At 44.5% G+C, this 25,177-nt stretch overlaps 1 protein-coding gene across 1 annotated transcript in view; it reads left to right on the forward strand.

Moving 5' to 3' along the window:
- LOC311272008 (uncharacterized protein) overlaps positions 1-25,177 on the forward strand; it is a gene marked incomplete at both ends in the record, with an annotated part of 33,934 nt that overhangs the window by 2,105 nt on the left and 6,652 nt on the right. The window contains 13 exons of the mRNA XM_084378068.1: positions 108-461; positions 1,758-2,024; positions 14,282-14,548; positions 14,653-14,720; positions 16,343-16,708; positions 18,992-19,121; positions 19,479-19,575; positions 22,995-23,131; positions 23,261-23,274; positions 23,765-23,969; positions 24,202-24,429; positions 24,769-24,857; positions 24,952-25,036. Of these exons, the coding sequence (XP_084234194.1) occupies positions 108-461; positions 1,758-2,024; positions 14,282-14,548; positions 14,653-14,720; positions 16,343-16,708; positions 18,992-19,121; positions 19,479-19,575; positions 22,995-23,131; positions 23,261-23,274; positions 23,765-23,969; positions 24,202-24,429; positions 24,769-24,857; positions 24,952-25,036 (2,307 nt within the window). The remainder of the gene's footprint in view (positions 1-107; positions 462-1,757; positions 2,025-14,281; positions 14,549-14,652; positions 14,721-16,342; positions 16,709-18,991; positions 19,122-19,478; positions 19,576-22,994; positions 23,132-23,260; positions 23,275-23,764; positions 23,970-24,201; positions 24,430-24,768; positions 24,858-24,951; positions 25,037-25,177) is intronic.

Raw genomic sequence — 25,177 nt, forward strand, 5'->3', positions numbered from 1 at the left:
CATCTGATGGAGTCTTATAACTACATGTATTTTAATATGGAGACCCTCATTGTGACTCTTCATCAACTCTGGTTTAAAAATGATCAAAACTTTGTTTTATCTTTCAGGTGTCGATGGTCAAACCTGCAACAGAGTGATTTACACTGACAGAAGCATCTGTGCCTTCAAAGGCTCATCAGTGGACATTTCTTGCACTTACAGCAGTTATGAAACTATCAGATCTAAATTCTGGTTCAGTCCTGAACGTTCTCATCAGTGGCAGAGTCCTTCACAGCCTGAGGACCTTAGTGAAGACTCCCAGTTTGCAGGTCGTGTTCAGGTCCTTGAAACAGAGACAGGACGCTCCACTCTGAGAATCACTGACCTGACAGAGAGTGATTCAGCTCAGTATCACTTCAAATTTATTACCCGAAACTATGAATGGAGCAGTAGTTTACCTGGAACAACTCTGACTGTCACAGGTACTGATGAACACACACTGATGTAAAACATCAACATAGTACATTTAGAAACAGTGAACATGTTGAAAATGATGGATCATCATGAGTTTGTGTAATAATGACTGTTGTGTTGGCACTAATGTTCACTGCTAGTTCTAGGAATAGTAACTGTTGTGTTGTCGTGTATGTACATCTATCACTGATTTCTTTTACTATAATATTGCTTTCTGTCCTTATATCCAGCTCTGCAGTTGCAGGTAACCAGAATAACAGTCAATCAGTATTATACCAAGGCAGAGCTGAAGTGTCACAGCAGCTGCAGTCCAGCTGGTCGTCTTTCCTACATCTGGTTCAAGAATGGAAAGAAGATGATGGGGTTGAAGACATCTTTATATAAAGGCCGAGTTTATCCTAGAGACATCATCTCTTGTGCTTTTGAAGGACACGAGGAATCGCCCTCTCCTTCAGTGTGTGAGTTTAATCCACTAAATGCTAAAGAGGGAACACAATGGACATCTCTTTGTGTAGTGCTATGTTTCACTTGTGAGCACTCTGTTTGGCCTTGTGCCCCAGTTTAAAACACACAATAATAATCTGCCTCACATCCTGGTTATTTACTATTATTTTTAATCCGTCGATGAGGATCACTACGGTCACTAGTAGGACCAGGATACTAGTAGCATAACAGCATAGCAGTGTCGCCTTTTGGCAAACGAATCAGCGGGGGTTCCCAACACGTCACACACACGGACTACAGAGGGAAACGCCACACTCACACGCGCCTGCTGCGTTTCAATGCTCACGGTGCTACTGTGGGAGTCAGGTTTTTTCTGTTTTGTCACTTTTCCCCTATCTGCCTTTCCCCCCCTCTCTTCTCCCTCACCTGCTCCTTTCCCTGTGGGTGTGTGTGTGTGTGTGTGTGTGTGTGTGTGTGTGTGTGTGTGTGTCTGTGGGCATGGCAGCGTTGTCTGCAGCAGCAGAGAGTCGCACCTGCAGATCGCCAGCTCATTAACTCCTGCTATTTAACCCTGGTCACTTCTTCACTCCGGTGGCAGATTGTTCCGTCCTGTATGGTGACTATAACAGTGCCACTTGCTATTGTGTTTAGTTCGCTTTAAGTATTTTCTTGTATTAAGATTTTCTCTTGTACCTATGCTCAGTGTTTTTCCCAGCTTGGGTTATGTCTCATGCTCGTGTCTTCGTTTGCCTCGTGTGCAGAACCTGCAAATGTCTTACTGTATGTCTTGCTTTGATAGGGAGCCCCCATCGGGTGAAATTACATTACGTTTAAGTAATGCGTGTTCATATCTTCTCCAGATGCTCCAAAGTTCCTTTCTGTGTCAGTGAGTCCCTCTGCTGAGATAGTGGAGGGCAGTTCAGTGACTCTGACCTGTAGCAGTGATGCTAACCCAGCAGCTAAATACACCTGGTACAAGGAGATTGGAACTCAACACCTTTATCCTCTCAGTAAAGAACCACAGCTCATCTTCAGCTCCATCCAGTCCTCTGACTCTGGAGAGTATTACTGTACAGCTGAGAACGAGCTGGGGAGGACATTTAAATACGTCTCTATTAATGTGACATGTGAGTAAAACAAAGACCAACGTAATCTGTCGAGTTTTCACAGAATTTTATTGATCATGTCATGTGCATGCCACTGTAGTATAACCTCAACACCTCTCCTCCAGATGCTCCAAAGCTTCCCTCTGCTGAAATTGTGGAGGGCAGTTCAATGAATCTGACCTGTAGCAGTGACGCTAACCTGAACCTCAACTCAACAATGATAATAAATATCATCAGGTTGAGTCTGGTGCTTTTGATGCCGATTCCTCTGCTTCTGTTTCGTCTGTGGATAAGGTGAAACTACACACATTAATCAGCTCCATCACTGATCTTTTACTTGGAATACTTACTTTCATAGTTTGAGTTAAACTTTCTTTTTGTTTGTTTTTTTCAATGTAGGAAGAAGAAAACTCTGAGCACCTCCACTGAACCAAATGAACCCGTAGAGACTATTGAGATGAGGGAGGTATTGGGCCACAGGGACAGAACTTACTTTACCAAAGAGTTATAATTTGTCTTCACTTTATATTTATGAGGCATTTGTCTTTCATCCTGTCTCTCCCCATCAGCTGGAGTGGATCCTGAGCAGAAGTTTTGAGTAGCATGCAGCTTTATTTTGACCTGTGCAGGTACATGACATTTGTTAGAGCAAAATGCTTTATGAGGTTTAAATATAACAAATTGCTTTCAAGAGATACTGATTGCCCTTTCAGATGTGCCCTGGTGTAGAAAGCTAATGCTGGGATCAGACTACATGATATTTATGTCGTACACAATGTCAGATTAAGCAATCACAGTGGCATCAATTGGTGCCATGTCTTGGTCAGGAGACTGGCAACACTATGAGTACGGCACCAACCAATCACTGTTCACAACCCTCTGCAAGTTCATACGTCATTGGGGAGGTAACATTTTTATTTTTTAACTCTGTCATGGTTGTCCATCGAGGAAACATCAAAAAGTTATGTTCACTACACGTCCATTCGCTGTTCCTGACGTTCATAATCGGACCCAATACCTGAAACTTGTCGGCCACAACAAATTATGTGTAAATCGGCCTGAATCTGTGTAGTCTGATCCTATTTAAATAAGGCATAAGAAAATCTGTTTCCAACTGGAAGCAATATTTCACAGCATGTACAGAATACATTTTAATAGACTGGAGTCAAACCCAGCTCTTCTACACTCTGTAGCTGTAACATTTTCATTGATTTCATGATTGAAATAAACATCCAGCCTCCAACAACAACTCTGTAGTTTGAACATTATTTCAGTTCCCTCTCTGTGCTGCAGAGGGCGACAGTGTGCAGAAAATTTGGGATTTCAGCTTTAAACAAACTCTTTTTGTGTTTAGTTTTCAGAATAAAGGTTTTATTTACCAATAATGGACACAAATAAAATGTAAATCAGTCTGGTTTTTCTGACTTGTTCCTTACTTCCTCATTATTTGTCCACTGATGAAACTGAATGTGATTAACTTTGCTCACCCTGAAACAACAAGGAACTGTTTGATCAAATAAAGTTGACTCACCTTAACTGAAAAGAAAACACCTAACACCTGGGATGAGGAACATTTTGTCTCATATGACACAACATTCACACATTTTTTATCATAACTATACCTCACACAGTCTCTGATGAATGTTTGGTTTAGGTTTTTTAACTTAGCTCAGATTAAAATCAAGGCTGACTGAACCTTAGCTGTTCTTCTGCCTCGCCTTTGGAACAATATCACGTTTAGTGTTCACTTTGCTGATACATCCATGTTTTTGAATGCGTGGTTTGCAAAACGATAAAGAATCTTATCTTCATTTCATCTTGAGTGTTTAAAGTAATTCGTCTCTTCATACATGCTCATAATATAAACTGGAACACCTTGTGTTCCCAACCGAAGGATTAGAAGAAGTGCTTGAATTTGTCTCTTTTTTGTTAGATTTTTGTGCTGGTGTGTTTTATTTTGAAAGTTAACAGGATGTTGTGTTGTCGTTGTTTGGGTGTGTGACTTTCTGTCTCATCAGTGGCAGAGTCCTTCACAGCCTGAGGACCTTAGTGAAGACTCCCAGTATGCAGGTCTTGTTCAGGTCCTTGAAACAGAGACAGGACGCTCCACTCTGAGAATCACTGACCTGACAGAGAGTGATTCAGCTAGGTATCACGTTACATTCAACACAACAATATTTAGATCGATCTGTAGGTTACCTGGTACAACTCTGACTGTCACAGGTACTGATGAACACACACTGATGTAAAACATCAACATAGTACATTTAGAAACAGTGAACATGTTGAAAATGATGGATCATCATGAGTTTGTGTAATAATGACTGTTGTGTTGGCACTAATGTTCACTGCTAGTTGTAGGAATAGTAACTGTTGTGTTGTTGTGTATGTACATCTATCACTGATTTCTGTCAGAACCAGTGATAATAATATTGTTTCTTGTTCTCATATCCAGCTCTGCAGGTGCAGGTGACCAGAACAACAGTCCACCAGTCTGATATTGAGGCAGAGCTGAAGTGTCACAGCAGCTGCAGTCCAGCTGGTCGTCTTTCCTACGTCCCCAAGACTGCGCACCCCAGGGATCCCAACCACTTCAGGCCAGTGGCTTTGACCTCGCACCTTATGAAGACCATGGAGAGGATCGTCCTCACCCACCTTCGACACCTTGTGAACAGTGAGATGGACCCCCTGCAGTTTGCTTATCGACCTGGCATTGGTGTGGATGAAGCTGTCATCTACCTGCAGCACAGGTCACTCTCACACTTGGAGAGCACCGGGAGCACTGTGAGAGTCATGTTTTTTGACTTCTCCAGTGCTTTCAACACAATCCAACCTTCACTGCTGAGGGTGAAGCTGGAGGGAGCCGGAGTCGACTGCCACCTGGCTGCATGGACCACCAATTACCTCACAAACAGACCGCAGTATGTGAGGCTTCGCGACTGTGTGTCTGATGTGGTAGTCTGCAGCACAGGAGCTCCACAGGGTACAGTGCTCTCCCCTTTCCTCTTCACACTCTACACATCAGACTTCAGTTACAACACGGACAGCTGTCACCTCCAGAAGTTCTCCGACGATACAGCCATTGTTGCACGTGTGGCAGAGGGGAACGATCTGGAGTACAGGAAGGTCATCACCAACTTTGTCGCCTGGTGTGAACTGAACCACCTGCGCATCAATGCCAGTAAGACAAAGGAGGTGGTGATCGACTTCAGGAGGAAGCCTCCTCAAACTGCACCGGTGAACATCCAGGGTTTGGACATTGAGATCGTGGAGGAGTACAAATACCTGGGTGTTCACATAAACAATAAACTGGACTGGACGCACAACACAGATGTCCTGTTCAAGAAGGGCCAAAGTCGTCTCCATCTATTGAGGAGACTGAGGTCCTTTGGTGTGTGCAGGTCACTGCTAAAGACTTTCTATGACTCTGTGGTAGCATCAGTGATCTTCTACGCTGTGGTCTGCTGGGGCTGTGGAAGCTCAGAGAGGGACAGGAATAGACTCAATAAGCTGGTCAAGAGGGCTGGCTCAGTCTCGGACTGTCCTCTGGACTCCATTGAGGAGGTGGGTGAGAGGAGGATGTTAGCCAAGTTGACATCTATTATGGACAACCCCTCTCACCCCCTACATGAGACTGTGGGGGCCCTAAGCAGCTCCTTCAGTAACAGACTGCTCCACCCACGGTGCAAAACAGAACGCTACCGCAGGTCGTTCATTCCATCTGCAGTCAGACTGTAACACCCAAAACTCTAAATGTAGCACCATAAGCACCTTAACATATCTTATAACCATTTTCTTGCACTACTACCACTTCTACCTCCGCCATTCTGTGTAATTACTGTGTAATTACTGTGTGCAATAATACCTTGTTAATACCTTTTATCCTATTTTATTTTTCTACACATTTATATTTTCTGTCTCTTATTGAAATCCCTTCTTGTACTTTTAGTATTTTAAGTCTACTTGTTTTTATGTCCCCTGTATATTGGATGTCTGTCTGTCTACCTGCTGGTGTATTTATTGTATGTCTGTTCCACCTGCTGCTGTAACAAGTAAATTTCCCCGATGCGGGATAAATAAAAGTCTAAAGTCTAAAGTCTAAAAGTCTAGATTGTAAAATCCCTTATTGAACGCACTCCTGAGGTGTGAGGTGGGTTGGCCCAGACATTTGAGGGGTTTCCAGGTAGGGGATATGGTGCTGTCTGTCCGACAGAGAGGTTCTGAGCTTCATTGGAGTCATCAGGTGGGCACCCTCCTTCTTTGGTGTTTCAATGACAGGCCCCCAACACCTCCAGAGGGCTCATCGGCAACAACTGCCGTCCCAGATGTGCCCCCCTCAGCTCTTAACCCTTCCGTCCCACAGGTGCTATTTTGGGTGGCATCTCTTTATCCAGAGCCACCGGCTTGCTTGTTCCACTGCGCTTGAGAGGGCTTTGATGGCTTGGCGCTGGGCTTGGCCTCGGATTCCCAGGTCTTTAAGCAGCCTGAAGGTTGTTTTGCCCACGATGCCTCTGCAACCGACTTCAACTGGGCAAACCTGGGCTCTCCAGACACGTTGCTCAGCGTCAGCTGCCAGCTCAGCATACTTGAGGCTCTTCTCGGGCCTCCTCAACAGCATCCTCCCAGGGCACGGTCAGCTCTATAATGTAGACCTTGTGCACTGAGGAGGACCAGAGCATGAGGTCTGGTTTGAGGTTCGTCGTAACGATCTCTGGTGGAAAGCAGAACCTTTGGTTCAGGTCCGCCACTAACTTCCAGTCTCGTGCTCCTCCCAGCTGGCCAAGGTTGGATGTTATACTGGCTGTGGTCTTCGTTGGCTTTGCACCTTCACGGACAAAGTGTTTGGCAGATCCAGGAAGGGATGGTGGAAGCAGGGTATTGATGGATGTCCGTCTGGTCTCCAGTGCAGCTGCAAGGCCCTTCAGCACTTGGTTGTGCCGCCAGGTGTAACGACCTTGTGTCAGGCTTGTCTTGCAGCCCACCAGGATGTGTTTTAGGTTTGCTGAAGATGGACAGAGTGGGCATGTTGGGTCTTCTCCATACCATTGTTTCAGGTTACTGGGCGAAGGCAGGACATTGTACGTTGCTCGCAGGATGAAGCTGGTGTGAAATGCTTCCATGCTCCAGAGCTTCTTCCAAGAGAACTTCCTTCTCTCACCCCCTCCCAACTCATCCACTGTCCCTGTTTTGCTTGGGAGACAGCCTTTGCACATCATGCTGCCTGCTCCTGCCGGTGCACCTCCTAAACGACCAGCCCTCTGCGCTGAGCTGGAGCTGCCTTGTGCCATGTTGGTCTGCTCTCTCCAAGGCCAAAGCCTCCTCTGCCCTGGTGCGTCAGGTCAGCCTTTGCCTGTTGTGTAGCTGCACTTGCGGTCCACTTCCTTCCGGTAGCCAGAATAGGAGCTGTTTGGGCTACACATGGGTCACGGGATTCTGTCAGTGTCATCTCCAGCCTTACTTTGGAGCACTCGAATTCCTCTGTGAGACTGGACAAATGAAGCTCCAGAACGCCTCTTCCGTACAGCCCTATGCTGCTGAAACACCTGGGAAGACCCAGCCATTTCTTGGCAAAAGAGCTGAGCAATCTCTCTAGTTTTTCAACTTTTGAGGTAGGGACATCATAGGTGGTGAGAGGCCACATCAGCTGGGGTAGAAGGCCAAATTGTCCTTCACCATGGAGGGTCTGCTGCCCAGTGGTCCCCAGTCTCCGCTGCATACGCTGCTTCTGTTCCTGGGTCAGCCGATGCCCCTCTGGCCCGGGGTTCTCTGTTGGCAGCCTGGCTAATACCATCTCACTGTTGACCCACTACCAGAATCTGGCAGTTCTGGTAGTGAGTCAGCAGGGATGGCCAGATCATTAGTCAGCCTTCTCTGACACCCAGACTCTGGTCCCGGTCTCCAGCTTCCCGAGGGGTTCCCGTTCTGCCACCGGTCTCGTGGCCTACAGCCCATCATGGCTTGTTATTAAAGCTTGCCTCTTGCTCTTTACCCTGCCTGCCTCCAGAATGTCTTACGTTTGGGTCCTCACTATTGTTGCTACACATAACATCCAGTTTATTGTCTTTACTATACCTCTCACAGTCTCTGATGAATGTCTGGTTTAGGCTTTCTAATTTAACCAAAGCTCAGATTAAAATCAAGGCTGACTGAACCTTTGCTGTTCTGCTGCCTCGCCTTTGGAACAATATCACATTTAGTGTTCAGATTGCTGACACGTCCATGTTTTACCTGCATTGTTTGTAAAGCAACAGTAAGAATCATTTCTTCATTTCATCTTGAGGGTTTACAGGCATTCGTCTCTTCATGCATATTAATAATATAAAGAGGAAGGAAGCCAGCTAGTTAACACCTCGATGTGTGTTCAAGACAAGTGAACCAACCAGAGAGAGAAAAACTGTCTCGTGACCATGTCCACCCTCTTTATGTAGAAGTGTTTGATGAGATGAACTGACAACAGTGCTTCTCTGGTATGTGATCGACTTGCTGATCTAACAGACGTGAGGAGAAGCTATGAGTTTAACAGCAGCAGCGAGTGGATTTGTTGTCGTCCTTCTCTCTGTTCAAGGTACTGTACGTCTACATTTATACTGTAAGACTGTTAGCATGGTGGGTTTTATAGTAAAGACTTGATGTGTGATGTCATGCAGTGTGATGTGATCCCTGATACACCAGACATTCACTTGTCTTTACAGGATGACCAGCGCAGAGCTGGGTCTGGTTTTTACACCTGAGACATCTCTGTACACTTCTACCTTAAACTTTATAAACTGCACAGTTAGAGACAGTAAAGCTGTGTTTGTGTGGATACAGTGACTGTACATACTGTACATTAACAAAGGAGAAATATGAAGAAAATTCTGTTAAATAAAATCAATCGCTCTGAGGAACTTCCTCAATCTTCCTTAAACTCAACTTGAACCTGCGTTCGTACGTGTTAGAGGCTGGTCGATGTGCTGCGATGCATAATTAACACAGGAACCAGAGTTCAGAAATAACACCAGTCGGTATCATGTCTTTCATGTCAGAAGAAATTAAATACTGTTAGAGTCACAAAATGAATAACAAGTGTAAGTCACACAAATGCACATTATTGTAAAAAGAATGTGATTAAAATGAGTGTGTAAAGTGGAGGCGTTGCCTGCATTTCTGTACAGCTGTCATTCACAGTCTGCAGCAGCCTGAGCACAGGAAGATGAGCAGCCAGCAGACACTTTTTTATGCATCACACCCTTCTCATAAGTACTTCTCTCTAAGTACTGTGTTAAAGTACACAGTGTCAACACATTGTTGCTCCTTCACTGCAGCCTCTGTGCGATGTCCGTCCTCAGTGCGCTCAGAGATCATGTGCACATCTTTCACTGTTGCTTTGCTTTAAATATTCTCGTGTAAACCTTAATGACTTGTACATTTCTCCAAACCTCTGTTGACTTTCATGAACCACAAATACCACTGAAACTTGATTTATACACTGAACAAAAATATAAACGCAACACTTTTGTTTTTGCTCCCATTTTTCATGAGCTAACTCAAAGATCTAAAACATTTTCTATATACACAAAAGACCATTTCTCTCAAATATTGTTCACAAATCTGTTAGTGAGCACATAATCCATCCCACCTCACAGGTGTGGCATATCATGATGCTGATTAGACAGCATGAATATTGCACAGGTGTGCCTTAGGCTGGCCACAATAAAAGGCCTCTCACAATGCCGCAGATGTCGCAAGTTTTGAGGGAGCGTGCAATTTGCATGCTGACTGCAGGAATGTCCACCGGAGCTATTGCCCGTGAATTGAACGTTCATTTCTGACCATAAGCCGTCTCCAAAAGCGTTTCAGGCAATTTGGCAGTACATCCAACCGGCCTCACAACCGCAGACCATGTGTAACCACATAAGCCCAGGACCCCCACATCCAGCATGTTCACCTCCAAGATCATCTGAGACCAGCCACCCTGACAGCTGCTGCAACAATCGGTTTGCATAACCAAAGAATTTCTGCACAAACTGTCAGAAACCTTCTCAGGGAAACTCATCTGCATGCTCGTTGTCCTCATGGGGGTCTCAACCTGACTGCAGTTCGTCGTCGTAACCGACTTGAGTGGGCAAATGCTCACATTCGATGGCGTCTGGCATGTTGGAGAGGTGTTCTCTTCACGGATGAATCCCAATTTTCACTATTCGGGGCAGATGGCAGACAGCGTGTGTGGCGTCGTGTGGTAAAGCGGTTTGCTGATGTCAACGTTGTAGATCGAGTGGCCCATGGTGGCGGTGGGGTTATGGTATGGGCAAGCATATGTTATGGACAACAAACACTGGTGCATTTTATTGATGGCATTTTGAATGTACAGAGATACCGTGACGAGATCCTGAGGCCCATTGTTGTGCCATTCATCCACGACCATCACCTCATGTTGCAGCATGATAATGCACGGCCCCATGTTGCAAGGATCTGTACACAATTCCTGGAAGCTGAGAACATCCCAGTTCTTGCATGGCCAGCATACCCACTGAACATGTCACCCATTGAGCATGTTTGGGATGCTCTGGATTGGCGTATACGACAGCGTCTTCCAGTTCCTGCCAATATCCAGCAACTTCGCACAGCCATTGAAGAGTGGACCAACATCCCACAGGCCACAATCAACAACCTGATCGACTCTATGCGAAGGAGATGTGTTGCACTGCGTGAGGCAAATGGTGGTCACACCAGATACTGACTGGTTTTCTGACCCCCCCAATATAGCAAAACTGCACGTTTCAGAGTGGCCTTTTATTGTGGCCAGCCTAAGGCCCACCTGTGCAATATTCATGCTGTCTAGTCAGCATCTTGATATGCCACACCTGTGAGGTGGGATGGATTATCTCGGCAAAGGAGAAGTGCTCACTAACACAGATTTAGACAGATTTGTGAACAATATTTGAGAGAAATGGTATTTTGTGTAGCGAGTTCAGCGCATGAAAAATGGGAGCAAAAACAAAAGTGTTGCATTTATATTTTTGTTCAGTGTAGTATCAACCCATTTTTAAAACAGACCTTAAGAGAAACGTGTGATACAGAATAAGTCTTACGTACCGTTCTAGTTAAGATAACAGAGACTGCCCAAAAACCTGTTGATGAACTTTCATTCATCTGATTAACACAGGTGAGAATTCAGGAGATGTGATGCCTTACGTTGAAGTATTTAATGAAGCTCCATCGAGGAGAACATAGCTCAACAGTACATGTAGTGAGACAGTGTATTGCTTCACCAGTGCTGAAGGACACTTCCTGGTCTCTGACTATTTAACCCTCTATTGAATACTGCTTGTTTGAGTCACGTTGTAATTGATGTAAGAAGATGGATTTTGGTCGATCATGAAGCTGGTGTGTTTCTGGTATGAGATATAGTGAAGGTTAGTGAAGGCACAGGAACCTCTGCACACACAGAAGCCTGTGACCCCGAGCATGACCTCAGGGTAACAATACCTCCTCTGTAAGCAGAGTGGGAGATGTATAGAGACAAATTTACTACTATGAACCTATGAGACTGAACATGTGAAAATTCCTTTACAAAACCGTCTGAAGGCTGCCTGTGCTCGCCCACCCCAAACACAAGCTTGTATGAAGAGAGCCACAGTATTTTGGGAAGTGTAGCTTCACAGACTGAAGCTCCTCCACTACAGTGAAAATCTGTCTCCTGATGATGTTTTGAGTCTGATTGTGTTTTCTGATGTGCTCTGTGTTACAGTGATACAGGGTCAGGATGACTGGGGAGTGACTTACAGCTCTACTGAGATCTGTGCCTTAAAAGGATCAACAGTGGAAATAAGCTGCACATACACATACCCATCCAGAATAGATGGTGGTGATACTGAAGTTAAGGAAACATTCTGGTTTACTAAACTGAGTGGAAATCAACCTGTGGATCTGAGTACAGACTCAGATTATCAAGGTCGTGTTGAGTACAGTTGCTATGAGAAGAGCTGCACTCTGAGAATCACAGACCTGAGAGAGAGCGACTCAGCTGAGTACAAGTTCAGCTTCATAACAAACCAACCAGGTGGGAGATATACTGGTTCACCTGGAGTCACTTTGAGGGTCACAGGTAACATTTTCATTCATATTTTAATTATTTCCAAATGTTCAACATCTAGACAACAATAATATAAATGTGTTGTGTGTGTGTATGTTGACAGTTTGTCTAAAATAACATTCTTGTTCCTTCTTCACATCCAGATCTCCAGGTGAAGGTGAGCAGATCCTCATATTCTAACTGGAGAGACCTGAAGTGTGACAGCAGTTGTCGTCTACCTGATCGTTCTTCCTACATCTGGTACAGAAATGGACAGAAAATTCAGTCACAAACATCTTCTACTTATTCAAACTACTTTAATTCTGCAGACAGTTATTCCTGTGCAGTTGAAGGACATGAGGATTTCCCCTCTCCTCCAGTGTGTGAGTTTACTACACTAACATAACACCATCTGATGGAGTCTTATAACTACATGTATTTTAATATGGAGACCCTCATTGTGACTCTTCATCAACTCTGGTTTAAAAACTATCAAAACTTTGTTTTATCTTTCAGGTGTCGATGGTCAAACCTGCAACAGAGTGATTTACACTGACAGAAGCATCTGTGCCTCCAAAGGCTCATCAGTGGACATTTCTTGCACTTACAGCAGTTATGAAACTATCAGATCTAAATTCTGGTTCAGTCCTGAACGTTCTCATCAGTGGCAGAGTCCTTCACAGCCTGAGGACCTTAGTGAAAACTCCCAGTTTGCAGGTCGTGTTCAGGTCCTTGAAACAGAGACAGGACGCTCCACTCTGAGAATCACTGACCTGACAGAGAGTGATTCAGCTCAGTATCACTTCAAATTTATTACCCGAAACTATGAATGGAGCAGCAGTTTACCTGGAACAACTCTGACTGTCACAGGTACTGATGAACACACACTGATGTAAAACATCAACATAGTACATTTAGAAACAGTGAACATGTTGAAAATGATGGATCATCATGAGTTTGTGTAATAATGACTGTTGTGTTGGCATTAATGTTCACTGCTAGTTCTAGGAATAGTAACTGTTGTGTTGTCGTGTATGTACATCTATCACTGATTTCTTTTACTATAATATTGCTTTCTGTCCTTATATCCAGCTCTGCAGTTGCAGGTAACCAGAATAACAGTCAATCAGTATTATACCAAGGCAGAGCTGAAGTGTCACAGCAGCTGCAGTCCAGCTGGTCGTCTTTCCTACATCTGGTTCAAGAATGGAAAGAAGATGATGGGGTTGAAGACATCTTCATATAAAGGCCGAGTTTATCCTAGAGACATCATCTCTTGTGCTTTGGAAGGACACGAGGAATCGCCCTCTCCTTCAGTGTGTGAGTTTAATCCACTAAATGCTACAGAGGGAACACAATGGACATCTCTTTGTGTAGTGCTATGTTTCACTTGTGAGCACTCTGTTTGGCCTTGTGCCCCAGTTTAAAACACGCAATAATAATCTGCCTCACATCCTGGTTATTTACTATTATTTTTAATCCGTCGATGAGGATCACTACGGTCACTAGTAGGACCAGGATACTAGTAGCATAACAGCATAGCAGTGTCGCCTTTTGGCAAACGAATCAGCGGGGGTTCCCAACACGTCACACACACGGACTAAAGAGGGAAACGCCACACTCACACGCGCCTGCTGCGTTTCAATGCTCACGGTGCTACTGTGGCAGTCAGGTTTTTTCTGTTTTGTCACTTTTCCCCTATCTGCCTTTCCCCCCCTCTCTTCTCCCTCACCTGCTCCTTTCCCTGTGGGTGTGTGTGTGTGTGTGTGTGTGTGTGTGTGTGTGTGTGTGTGTGTGTGTGTGTGTGTGTGTGTGTGTGTGTGCGTGTGTGTGTGTGTGTGTGTGTGTGTGTGTCTGTGGGCATGGCAGCGTTGTCTGCAGCAGCAGAGAGTCGCACCTGCAGATCGCCAGCTCATTAACTCCTGCTATTTAACCCTGGTCACTTCTTCACTCCGGTGGCAGATTGTTCCGTCCTGTATGGTGACTATAACAGTGCCACTTGCTATTGTGTTTAGTTCGCTTTAAGTATTTTCTTGTATTAAGATTTTCTCTTATACCTATGCTCAGTGTTTTTCCCAGCTTGGGTTATGTCTCATGCTCGTGTCTTCGTTTGCCTCGTGTGCAGAACCTGCAAATGTCTTACTGTATGTCTTGCTTTGATAGGGAGCCCCCATCGGGTGAAATGACATTACGTTTAAGTAACGCGTGTTCATATCTTCTCCAGATGCTCCAAAGTTCCTTTCTGTGTCAGTGAGTCCCTCTGCTGAGATAGTGGAGGGCAGTTCAGTGACTCTGACCTGTAGCAGTGATGCTAACCCAGCAGCTAAATACACCTGGTACAAGGAGATTGGAACTCAACACCTTTATCCTCTCAGTAAAGAACCACAGCTCATCTTCAGCTCCATCCAGTCCTCTGACTCTGGAGAGTATTACTGTACAGCTGAGAACGAGCTGGGGAGGACATTTAAATACGTCTCTATTAATGTGACATGTGAGTAAAACAAAGATCAACGTAATCTGTCGAGTTTTCACAGAATTTTATTGATCATGTCATGTGCATGCCACTGTAGTATAACCTCAACACCTCTCCTTCAGATGCTCCAAAGCTTCCCTCTGCTGAAATTGTGGAGGGCAGTTCAATGAATCTGACCTGTAGCAGTGACGCTAACCTGAACCTCAACTCAACAATGATAATAAATATCATCAGGTTGAGTCTGGTGCTTTTGATGCCGATTCCTCTGCTTCTGTTTCGTCTGTGGATAAGGTGAAACTACACACATTAATCAGCTCCATCACTGATCTTTTACTTGGAATACTTACTTTCATAGTTTGAGTTAAACTTTCTTTTTGTTTGTTTTTTTCAATGTAGGAAGAAGAAAACTCTGAGCACCTCCACTGAACCAAATGAACCCGTAGAGACTATTGAGATGAGAAAGGTATTGGGCCACAGGGACAGAACTTACTTTACCAAAGAGTTATAATTTGTCTTCACTTTATATTTATGAGGCATTTGTCTTTCATCCTGTCTCTCCCCATCAGCTGGAGTGGATCCTGAGCAGAAGTTTTGAGTAGCATGCAGCTTTATTTTGACCTGTGCAGGTACATGACATTTGTTAGAGCAAAATGCTTTATGAGGTTTAAATATAACAAATTGCTTTCAAGAGATACTGATTGCCCTTTCAGACGTGCCCTGGTGTAGAAAGCTAATGCTGGGATCAGACTACATGATATTTATGTCGTACACGATGTCAGATTAAGCAATCACAGTGGCATCAATTGGTGCCATGTCTTGGTCAGGAGACTGGCAACACTATGAGTACGGCACCAACCAATCACTGTTCACAACCCTCTGCAAGTTCATACGTCATTGGGGAGGTAACATTTTTATTTTTTAACTCTGTCATGGTTGTCCATCGAGGAAACATCAAAAAGTTATGTTCACTACACGTCCATTCGCTGTTCCTGACGTTCATAATCGGACCCAATACCTGAAACTTGTCGGCCACAACAAATTATGTGAAAATCGGCCTGAATTTGTGTAGTCTGATCCTATTTAAATAAGGCATAAGAAAATCTGTTTCCAACTGGAAGCAATATTTCACAGCATGTACAGAATACATTTTAATAGACTGGAGTCAAACCCAGCTCTTCTACACTCTGTAGCTGTAACATTTTCATTGATTTCATGATTGAAATAAACATCCAGCCTCCAACAACAACTCTGTAGTTTGAAAATTATTTCAGTTCCCTCTCTGTGCTGCAGAGGGCGACAGTGTGCAGAAAGTTTTGGATTTCAGCTTTAAAGCCTGCCTTTGTTCCCAGCACTTCTTTGGCTTGTACTTCATTTGTTTTTTTTGTTTTTTGTTCTTCTTCTTGGATTTGCCCATTCTGTTTTTGTTGCCTTTTAAATTTTCCTTTTGTATTTTTTGATTTTGTATTTAGACCTCAGCTTTGTTATTAAAGCTCCACTTTTGCAGGCCTGCTAGCCTCTCACCTGCACCAGCTTAGATTACAACCCGACCCGACCCGGCCCGTGGCTTTTAAAGCCCGGACCCGATGTAACCCGACACATCAACATGAATTATCTGCCCGAACCCGACCCCCCCCCCCTCCCTTTTTTTCCCCTCATACACGTATTATCATGACAGACAGGAATTCAAATCAACCTTTAATGTTCACGCCTTTTAACAATACAAACATGATGCACGTTGCACGCAGCAGCCAGACTTTCTTTACGGTGAACGGCAGCGATGATTAATAATTTGTTTTGTTTTTTTTCACTGAGTGGAAAAAATTAAGCGGAGGTCCGACCCGACCCGAGTCACTTGCTTATGTTTTCGACCCGAACCCGCGGGTCCCGTCGGGTTTGTCGGGCCGACCCGACCTTGAGAACTCTACACCAGCTCTGTGTCAGCTAGCCACCAGCCTGCTAGCCTCGCTGCCCAGTGCCATGGAGGTCCCGCTGTCCTTCACCATGGAGGGTCTGCTGCCCAGTGGTCCCCAGTCTCTGCTGCAGACGCTGCTTCTGTTCCTGGGTCAGCCGATGCCCCTCTGGCCCCTGGTTCTCTGTTGGCAGCCTGGCCAACACCATTTCCAGACCCTGAGGCCTCCATCCCTGCTGACTCACTACCAGAATCTGGCAGTTCTGGTAGTGAGTCAGCAGGGATGGCCAGATCATTAGTCAGCCTTCTCTGACACACAGCCAGACCTGCCTCATGCGGTGACAGGTCGCCATTCCGAAGGGTCGTCATTCCGAACGTTCACTTTCGTGTTTCGGAATGCCGACCCTTTTTTGAAAAAAGATCGCCATTCCGAATGGCGGTCCTTCGGAATGAGGGTCGCCCCCCGCCTCATGCTATAGTCCTGCTGCCCAGTTTCAGGCCTCCAGTCCTGCTGCCCTGTCGCCGACCTCCTGCTCTGGTGTCCAGCTGCTAGGCTCTTGTGCTGCTGTCCAAACACCAGTCTCTGGTCCTGGTCTCCAGCTTCCCGAGGGCTTCCCACTCTGCCACCGGTCTCGTGGCCTACAGCCCGTCATGGCTTGTTATTAAAGCTTGCCTCTTGTTCTTCAACCTGCCTGCCTCCAGAGTGTCTTACGTTTGGGTCCTCACTATTGTTGCTACACATCACATCCAGTTTATTGTCTTAACTATACCTCACACAGTCTCTGATGAATGTCTGGTTTAGGCTTTTTAATCTAACCAAAGATCAGATTAAAATCGAGGCTGACTGAACCTTTGCTGTTCTGCTGCCTCACCTTTGGAACAATATCACATTTAGTGTTCAGTTTGCTGATACGTCCATGTTTTACCTGCATTGTTTGTAAAGCAACAGTAAGAATCATTTCTTCATTTCATCTTGAGGGTTCACAGGCATTCGTCTCTTCATACATATTAATGATATAAAGAGGAAGGAAGCCAGCTAGTTAACACCTCGATGTGTGTTCAAGACAAGTGAACCAACCAGAGAGAGAAAAACTGTCTCGTGACCATGTCCACCCTCTTTATGTAGAAGTGTTTGATGAGATGAACTGACAACAGTGCTTCTCAGGTATGTGATCGACTTGCTGATCTAACAGACGTGAGGAGAAGCTATGAGTTTAACAGCAGCAGCGAGTGGATTTGTTGTCGTCCTTCTCTCTGTTCAAGGTACTGTACGTCTACATTTATACTGTAAGACTGTTAGCATGGTGGGTTTTATAGTAAAGACTTGATGTGTGATGTCATGCAGTGTGATGTGATCCCTGATACACCAGACATTCACTTGTCTTTCTTTATATTGAAGTCTTTACAGGACGACCAGCACAGAGCTGGGTCTGTTTTTTACACCTGAGACATCTCTGTACACTTCTACCTTAAACTTTATAAACTGCACAGTTAGAGACAGTAAAGCTGTGTTTGTGTGGATACAGTGACTGTACATACTGTACATTAACAAAGGAGAAATATGAAGAAAATTCTGTTAAATAAAATCAATCGCTCTGAGGAACTTCCTCAATCTTCCTTAAACTCAACTTGAACCTGCGTTCGTACGTGTTAGAGGCTGGTCGATGTGCTGCGATGCATAATTAACACAGGAACCAGAGTTCAGAAATAACACCAGTCGGTATCATGTCTTTCATGTCACAAGAAATTAAATACTGTTAGAGTCACAAAATGAATAACAAGTGTAAGTCACACAAATGCACATTATTGTAAAAAGAATGTGATTAAAATGAGTGTGTAAAGTGGAGGCGTTGCCTGCATTTCTGTACAGCTGTCATTCACAGTCTGCAGCAGCCTGAGCACAGGAAGATGAGCAGCCAGCAGACACTTTTTTATGCATCACACCCTTCTCATAAGTACTTCTCTCTAAGTACTGTGTTAAAGTACACAGTGTCAACACATTGTTGCTCCTTCACTGCAGCCTCTGTGCGATGTCCGTCCTCAGTGCTCTCAGAGATCATGTGCACATCTTTCACTGTTGCTTTGCTTTAAATATTCTCATGTAAACCTTAATGACTTGTACATTTCTCCAAACCTCTGTTGACTTTCATGAACCACAAATACCACTGAAACTTGATTTATACACTGAACAAAAAAATAAACGCAGCACTTTTGTTTTTGCTCCCATTTTTCATGAGCTGAACTCAAAGATCTAAAACATTTTCGAAATACACAAAAGATCATTTCTCTCAAATACTGTTCACAAATCTGTGTTAGTGAGCACTTCTCCTTTGCCGAGATAATCCATCCCAGCTCACAGGTGTGGCATATCAAGATGCTGATTAGACCGCATGAATATTGCACAGGTGTGCCTTGGGCTGGCCACAATAAAAGGCCACTTTGAAAATGTTCAGTTTTATCAGCATGCAATTTGCATTGACTGCAGGATTGACCACCAGAGCTATTGCCCGTGAATTGAACGTTAATTTCTGACTATAAGCCGTCTCCAAAAGCGTTTCAGGCAATTTGGCAGTACATCCAACCGGCCTCACAACCGCAGACCAGCCCAGGACCTCCACATCCAGCATGTTCACCTCCAAGATCATCTGAGACCAGCCACCCTGACAGCTGCTGCAACAATCGGTTTGCATAACCAAAGAATTTCTGCACAAACTGTTAGAAACCTTCTCAGGGAAGCTCATCTGCATGCTCGTCGTCCTCACTGGGGTCTCGACCTGGGTGACAGGTCGCCATTCCGAACGTTCAATTTCATGTTTCGGAATGCCGAACCCGAACCTGAAACCCTAACCCTAACCATAACCAAGTTAGAATGGCGAACCATCGGAATGGCCAACCTTCGGAATGGGGGTCGACCCCCCTTGACCTGACTGCAGTTCGTTGTCGTAACCGACTTGAGTGGGCAAATGCTCACATTCAATGGCGTCTGGCACGTTGAAGAGGTGTTCTGTTCACGGATGAATCCCGGTTTTCACTGTTCAGGGCAGATGGCAGACAGCGTGTGTGGCGTCGTGTGGGTGAGCGGTTTGCTGATGTCAAAGTTGTGGATCGAGTGGCCCATGGTGGCGGTGGGGCTATGGTATGGACAGGCATATGTTATGGACAACAAACACAGGTGCATTTTATTGATGGCATTTTGAATGCACAGAGATACCATGACGAGATCCTGAGGCCCATTGTTGTGCCATTCATCCACGACCATCACCTCATGTTGCAGCATGACAATGCATGGCCCCATGTTGCAAGGATCTGGACACAATTCCTGGAAGCTGAAAACATCCCAGTTTTTGCATGGCCAGCATATTCACTGGACATGTCACCCATTGAGCATGTTGGGATGCCCTGGATCGGCGTATACAACAGCGTCTTCCAGTTCCTGCCAATATCCAGCAACTTCGCACAGCCATTGAAGAGGAGTGGACCAACATTCCCCAGGCCACAATCAACAACCTGATCGACTCTATGCAAAGGGGATGTGTTGCACTGCATGAGGCAAATGGTGGTCACACCAGATACTGACTGGTTTTCTGACCCCCCCAGACCATGCACGTTTCAGAGTGGCCTTTTATTGTGGCCAGCCCAAGGCACACCTGTGCAATAATCATGCTGTCTAATCAGCATCTTGATATGCCACACCTGTGAGGTTGGATGGATTATCTCGGCAAAGGAGAAGTGCTCACTAACACAGATTTAGACAGATTTGTGAACAATATTTGAGAGAAATGGTCTTTTGTGTATATAGAAAATGTTTTAGATCTTTGAGTTCAGAGCATGAAAAATGGGAGCAAACACAAAAGTGTTGCGTTTATATTTTTGTTCAGTGTAGTATCAACCCATTTTTAAAAAAGACCTTAAAGGGGAACTCCGGTTATTTGACACCTGGACCTTATTTATAGGTGTGAGTATGCTCGTATAGTCACACAGACAATTGTAGTGCAGCTCGGAGTCCTTCGGACGTTATTTAGATCCAGCCGATCATGACCGCAGCACAACGGGGCCACGGCAATGGAGCTTCTACATACGAATTATCTGCCGCGAAACTCGCTCATTTCACCTACATTTTGTCATGAATGGCCAGTGTTATCATCATGTCAGCTAGCTACCTTGTTGTCGTCAACACTGTTTCTCCTTTATTTCTCCTGCGTAATAGCTTCAGTCTGTGGTCTGTATTCTACACAAGCCATTACTATAAAGTACAGATATCCAAATTCGCCCAGTTATTTACTTATAAAGCAAACAAATTCATGGAAAATAGACCCTTTATGCATGAATAGACAATTTACTCAATCGGAAGTTGGCCGCTCGATCCTGCTCGCTTTGGCTGGGTCTTCCAATTTACTTTCGGGACACGGAAAAAAGTCTCTACCACAGCGCGGTTTATCATCGCCGAGAAATCCTCCAGAGTAGTCAGACATATATTTATGGAGACATCAATACGTGTATCCCCTGGTCTCAAGTCCCACTCTGAGCAGCAACTACATTCCTCTTCTGTTGCCATCCGTGAGCAGTGTCCACAAGAGCACCACCAGTTCTTGGGCCAGCTGTTCAGCTCGCTGCCTCCGCGTCCTCCTTTCATGGAGCTCCTCGTCAGTGTATTCTGGCTCAAAACGGTACGGACACCCATCATACTCAAAGCCGTCGTCGTCCGACACCTCTACATCAGATATTCTGCCATGTTACACAGAAATAGCCGACCAAAACAAAGTGAAACGGCTGAGTTTTTGTGGCGCATGTCTATGACGTCATCAAAAGTTTGTTTGGGTGACGACAACAACAAGGTAGCTGAGCTGACATGATGATAACACTGGCCATTCATGACAAAATGTAGGTGAAATGAGCGAGTTTCACGGCAGATAATTCATATGTAGAAGCTCCATTGCCATGGCCCCGGTGCGCTGCGGTCATGATCGGCTGGATCTCAATAACGTCCGAAGGACTCCGAGCTGCACTACAATTGTCTGTGTGAGTATACCAGCATACTCACACCTATAAATAAGGTCCAGGTGTCAAATAACCGGAGTTCCCCTTTAAGAGAAATGTGTGATACAGAATAAGTCTTACGTACCATTCTAGTTAAGATAACAGACACTGCCCAAAAACCTGTTGATGAATTTTCTTTCATCTGATTAACACAGATGAGAAAGGAGATTCAGGAGACGTGATGCCTTACGTTGAAGTATTTGAAGTGTATGGGCTGTCGTCCTCCAAAGGTGTCGGTGTGTAGTATGTTGATAAAGGAAAAGGCTGGGTGGATAGAGCAATCTTTATTGAAATAGATCTCAAACCAGCATCCAAACCACAGTGTGCACTCCCTGGTATTCTCAAATTTCAGCAAAGTGATGCCCAAAAATGCTTTGCCCTCTGCTCTATCAGAACTCCTCTCAGACCCTCAGTCAGAGGAGATCAACCAAATTCACCCCCGTTCTTTGGTGTGCGGGTCCTTTTTAGAGTCCATTTGCTCATACCCGCCTATTTCCTCTCATTGTTCACTTTTGGGGAACTGAGAGCCCCTCTATCCTGTTGGAAAGGAGTGGGTCTGCATAACACCTCTATAGAATATCTTTCAAGGGAATATGTTGTGGGACTATGTAGATGTTATCTAAAGTTGACCTGCGAGTCTCTCTATACTTAGATGGAAATGTATTCATTAAATCAAACCTGAACCTCTGAACTGGTCAGTCCTCTGTGTGGACCTCCTCCTTTAGCTAGCTCAGGAGGTATAAGAAACGCACAGACACTACATATTTAATGAAGCTCCATGGAGGAGAACATAGCTCAACAGTACATGTAGTTAGACAGTGTATTGCTTCACCAGTGCTGAAGGACACTTCCTGGTCTCCGACTATTTAACCTGCTATTGAATACTGCTTGTTTAAGTCACGTTGTAATCAATGGAAGAAGATGGATTTTGGTCGCTTGTGAAGCTGGTGTGTTTCTGGTATGAGATATAGTGAAGGTTAGTGAAGGCACAGGAACCTCTGCACACACAGAAGCCTGTGACCCAGAGCATGACCTCAGGGTAACTCTACCTCCTCTGTAAGCAGAGTGGGAGATGTATAGAGACAAATTTACTACTATGAACCTATGAGACTGGACATGTTAAAATTCCTTTACAAAACCGTCTGCTCGCCCACCCCAAACACAAGTTTGTATGAAGAGAGCCACAATATTTTGGGAAGTGTAGCTTCACAGACTGAAGCTCCTCCACTACAGTGAAAACCTGTCTCCTGATGATGTTTTGAGTCTGATTGTAGTTTCTGATGTTCTCTGTGTTACAGTGATACAGGGTCAGGATGACTGGGGAGTGACTTACAGCTCTACTGAGATCTGTGCCTTAAAAGGATCAACAGTGGAAATAAGCTGCACATACACATACCCATCCAGAATAGATGGTGGTGATACTGAAGTTAAGGAAACATTCTGGTTTACTAAACTGAGTCGAAATCAACCTGTGGATCTGAGTACAGACTCAGATTATAGAGATCGTGTTGAGTACAGTTGTTATGAGAAGAGCTGCACTCTGAGAATCACAGACCTGAGAGAGAGCGACTCAGCTGAGTACAAGTTCAGGTTCATAACAAACCAACCAGATGGGAGATATATGGGTTCACCTGGAGTCACTTTGAGGGTCACAGGTAACATTTTCATTCATATTTTAATCATTTCCAAATGTTCAAGATCTAGACAACAATAATATAAATGTGTTGTGTGTGTATGTTGACAGTTTGTCTAAAATAACATTCTTGTTCCTTCTTCACATCCAGATCTCCAGGTGAAGGTGAGCGGACAGTCTTGGATTTCTTCCTGGGGTGACCTGAAGTGTGACAGCAGTTGTCGTCTACCTGATCGTTCTTCCTACATCTGGTACAAGAATGGACAGAAAATTCAGTCACAAACGTCTTCTACTTATTCAAACTACTTTGATTATGCAGACAGTTTTTCCTGTGCTGTTAAAGGACATGAGGATTTCCCCTCTCCTCCAGTGTGTGAGTTTACTACACTAACATAACACCATCTGATGGAGTCTTATAACTACATGTATTTTAATATGGAGACCCTCATTGTGACTCTTCATTAACTCTGGTTTAAAAATGATCAAAACTTTGTTTTATCTTTCAGGTGTCGATGGTCAAACCTGCTACAGAGTGATTTACACTGACAGAAGCATCTGTGCCTTCAAAGGCTCATCAGTGGACATTTATTGCACTTACAGCAGTGATGAAACTATCAGATATAAATTCTGGTTCAGTCCTGAACGTTCTCATCAGTGGCAGAGTCCTTCACAGCCTGAGGACCTTAGTGAAGACTCCCAGTTTGCAGGTCGTGTTCAGGTCCTTGAAACAGAGACAGGACGCTCCACTCTGAGAATCACTGACCTGACAGAGAGTGATTCAGCTAGGTATCGCTTCAAATTCACAGCAGGAAGCTTCGAATGGAGGAGTAGTTTACCTGGAACAACTCTGACTGTCACAGGTACTGATGAACACACACTGATGTAAAACATCAACATAGTACATTTAGAAACAGTGAACATGTTGAAAATGATGGATCATCATGAGTTTGTGTAATAATGACTGTTGTGTTGGCACTAATGTTCACTGCTAGTTCTAGGAATAGTAACACTTGTGTTGTCGTGTATGTACATCTAACACTGATTTCTGTCAGAACCAGTGATAATAATATTGTTTCTTGTTCTCATATCCAGCTCTGCAGGTGCAGCTGACCAGAACAACAGTCCACCAGTCTGATACTGAGGCAGAGCTGAAGTGTCACAGCAGCTGCAGTCCAGCTGGTCGCCGTTCCTACGTCTGGTTCAAGAACGGACAGAAAGTCACAGGGGTGGAGACATCTTCTTTTAAAGGCCGGGTTTATCCTGGAGACATCATCTTTTGTGCTTTGAAAGGACATGAGAACTACGGCTCTCCTTCAGTCTGTGAGTTTGATCCACTGTATCAGGAAAAAGACATTCATACACACTGGCTTCTGAAAGTTGTAGATGCGGCAGAATTAAATGTATCTGGATGAAGTTAAACTGCTACAACTAGAGGAGCCTTTGTAAGAGAAGCAATATTCACACTGTCAGGACTCTGCAAACAGGACCTGAACACAACCAGCATGTACAGTATGGATAACAATGTGTAAAGGTTTTGAACATTACAAATTTCTAACAGCTTGTTATTGCATGTCAGTTCCCATTATAGTCAACAATATGGACAGCTGTTTTTTGTGATATCTTATAATATAATAAAATACATGTTCATATGTTCTCCAGATGCTCCAAGACTTCCCTCTGTGTCAGTGACTCCCTCTGCTGAGATAGTGGAGGGCAGTTCAGTGACTCTGACCTGTAGCAGTGATGCTAACCCAGCAGCTACTACACCTGGTACAAGGAGAATGGAGATCAGACCTTCAACCTCTCAGTAAAGAACCACAGCTTGTCTTCAGCTCCATCCAGTCCTCTGACTCTGGAGAGTATTACTGTACAGCTGAGAACGAGCTGGGGAGGAGGACGCCTGAATACATCTCCATTGATGTGACATGTGAGTGTTATTTGTAAGATAACAAAGCTCTTAAATCTGTCCTGATCTTTGCAGTAGAAGATTTTACTGATCATTTTCTTGTGTTTCACATCCTCCATCCTCCAAGTCAGGAGACTTAAGAACTTTAATGCAGTTTTCAGA

This window comes from Pagrus pagrus (assembly GCF_965226575.1).
Source record: "Pagrus pagrus genome assembly, chromosome: 2".
NCBI classification, from domain to species: domain Eukaryota; kingdom Metazoa; phylum Chordata; class Actinopteri; order Spariformes; family Sparidae; genus Pagrus; species Pagrus pagrus.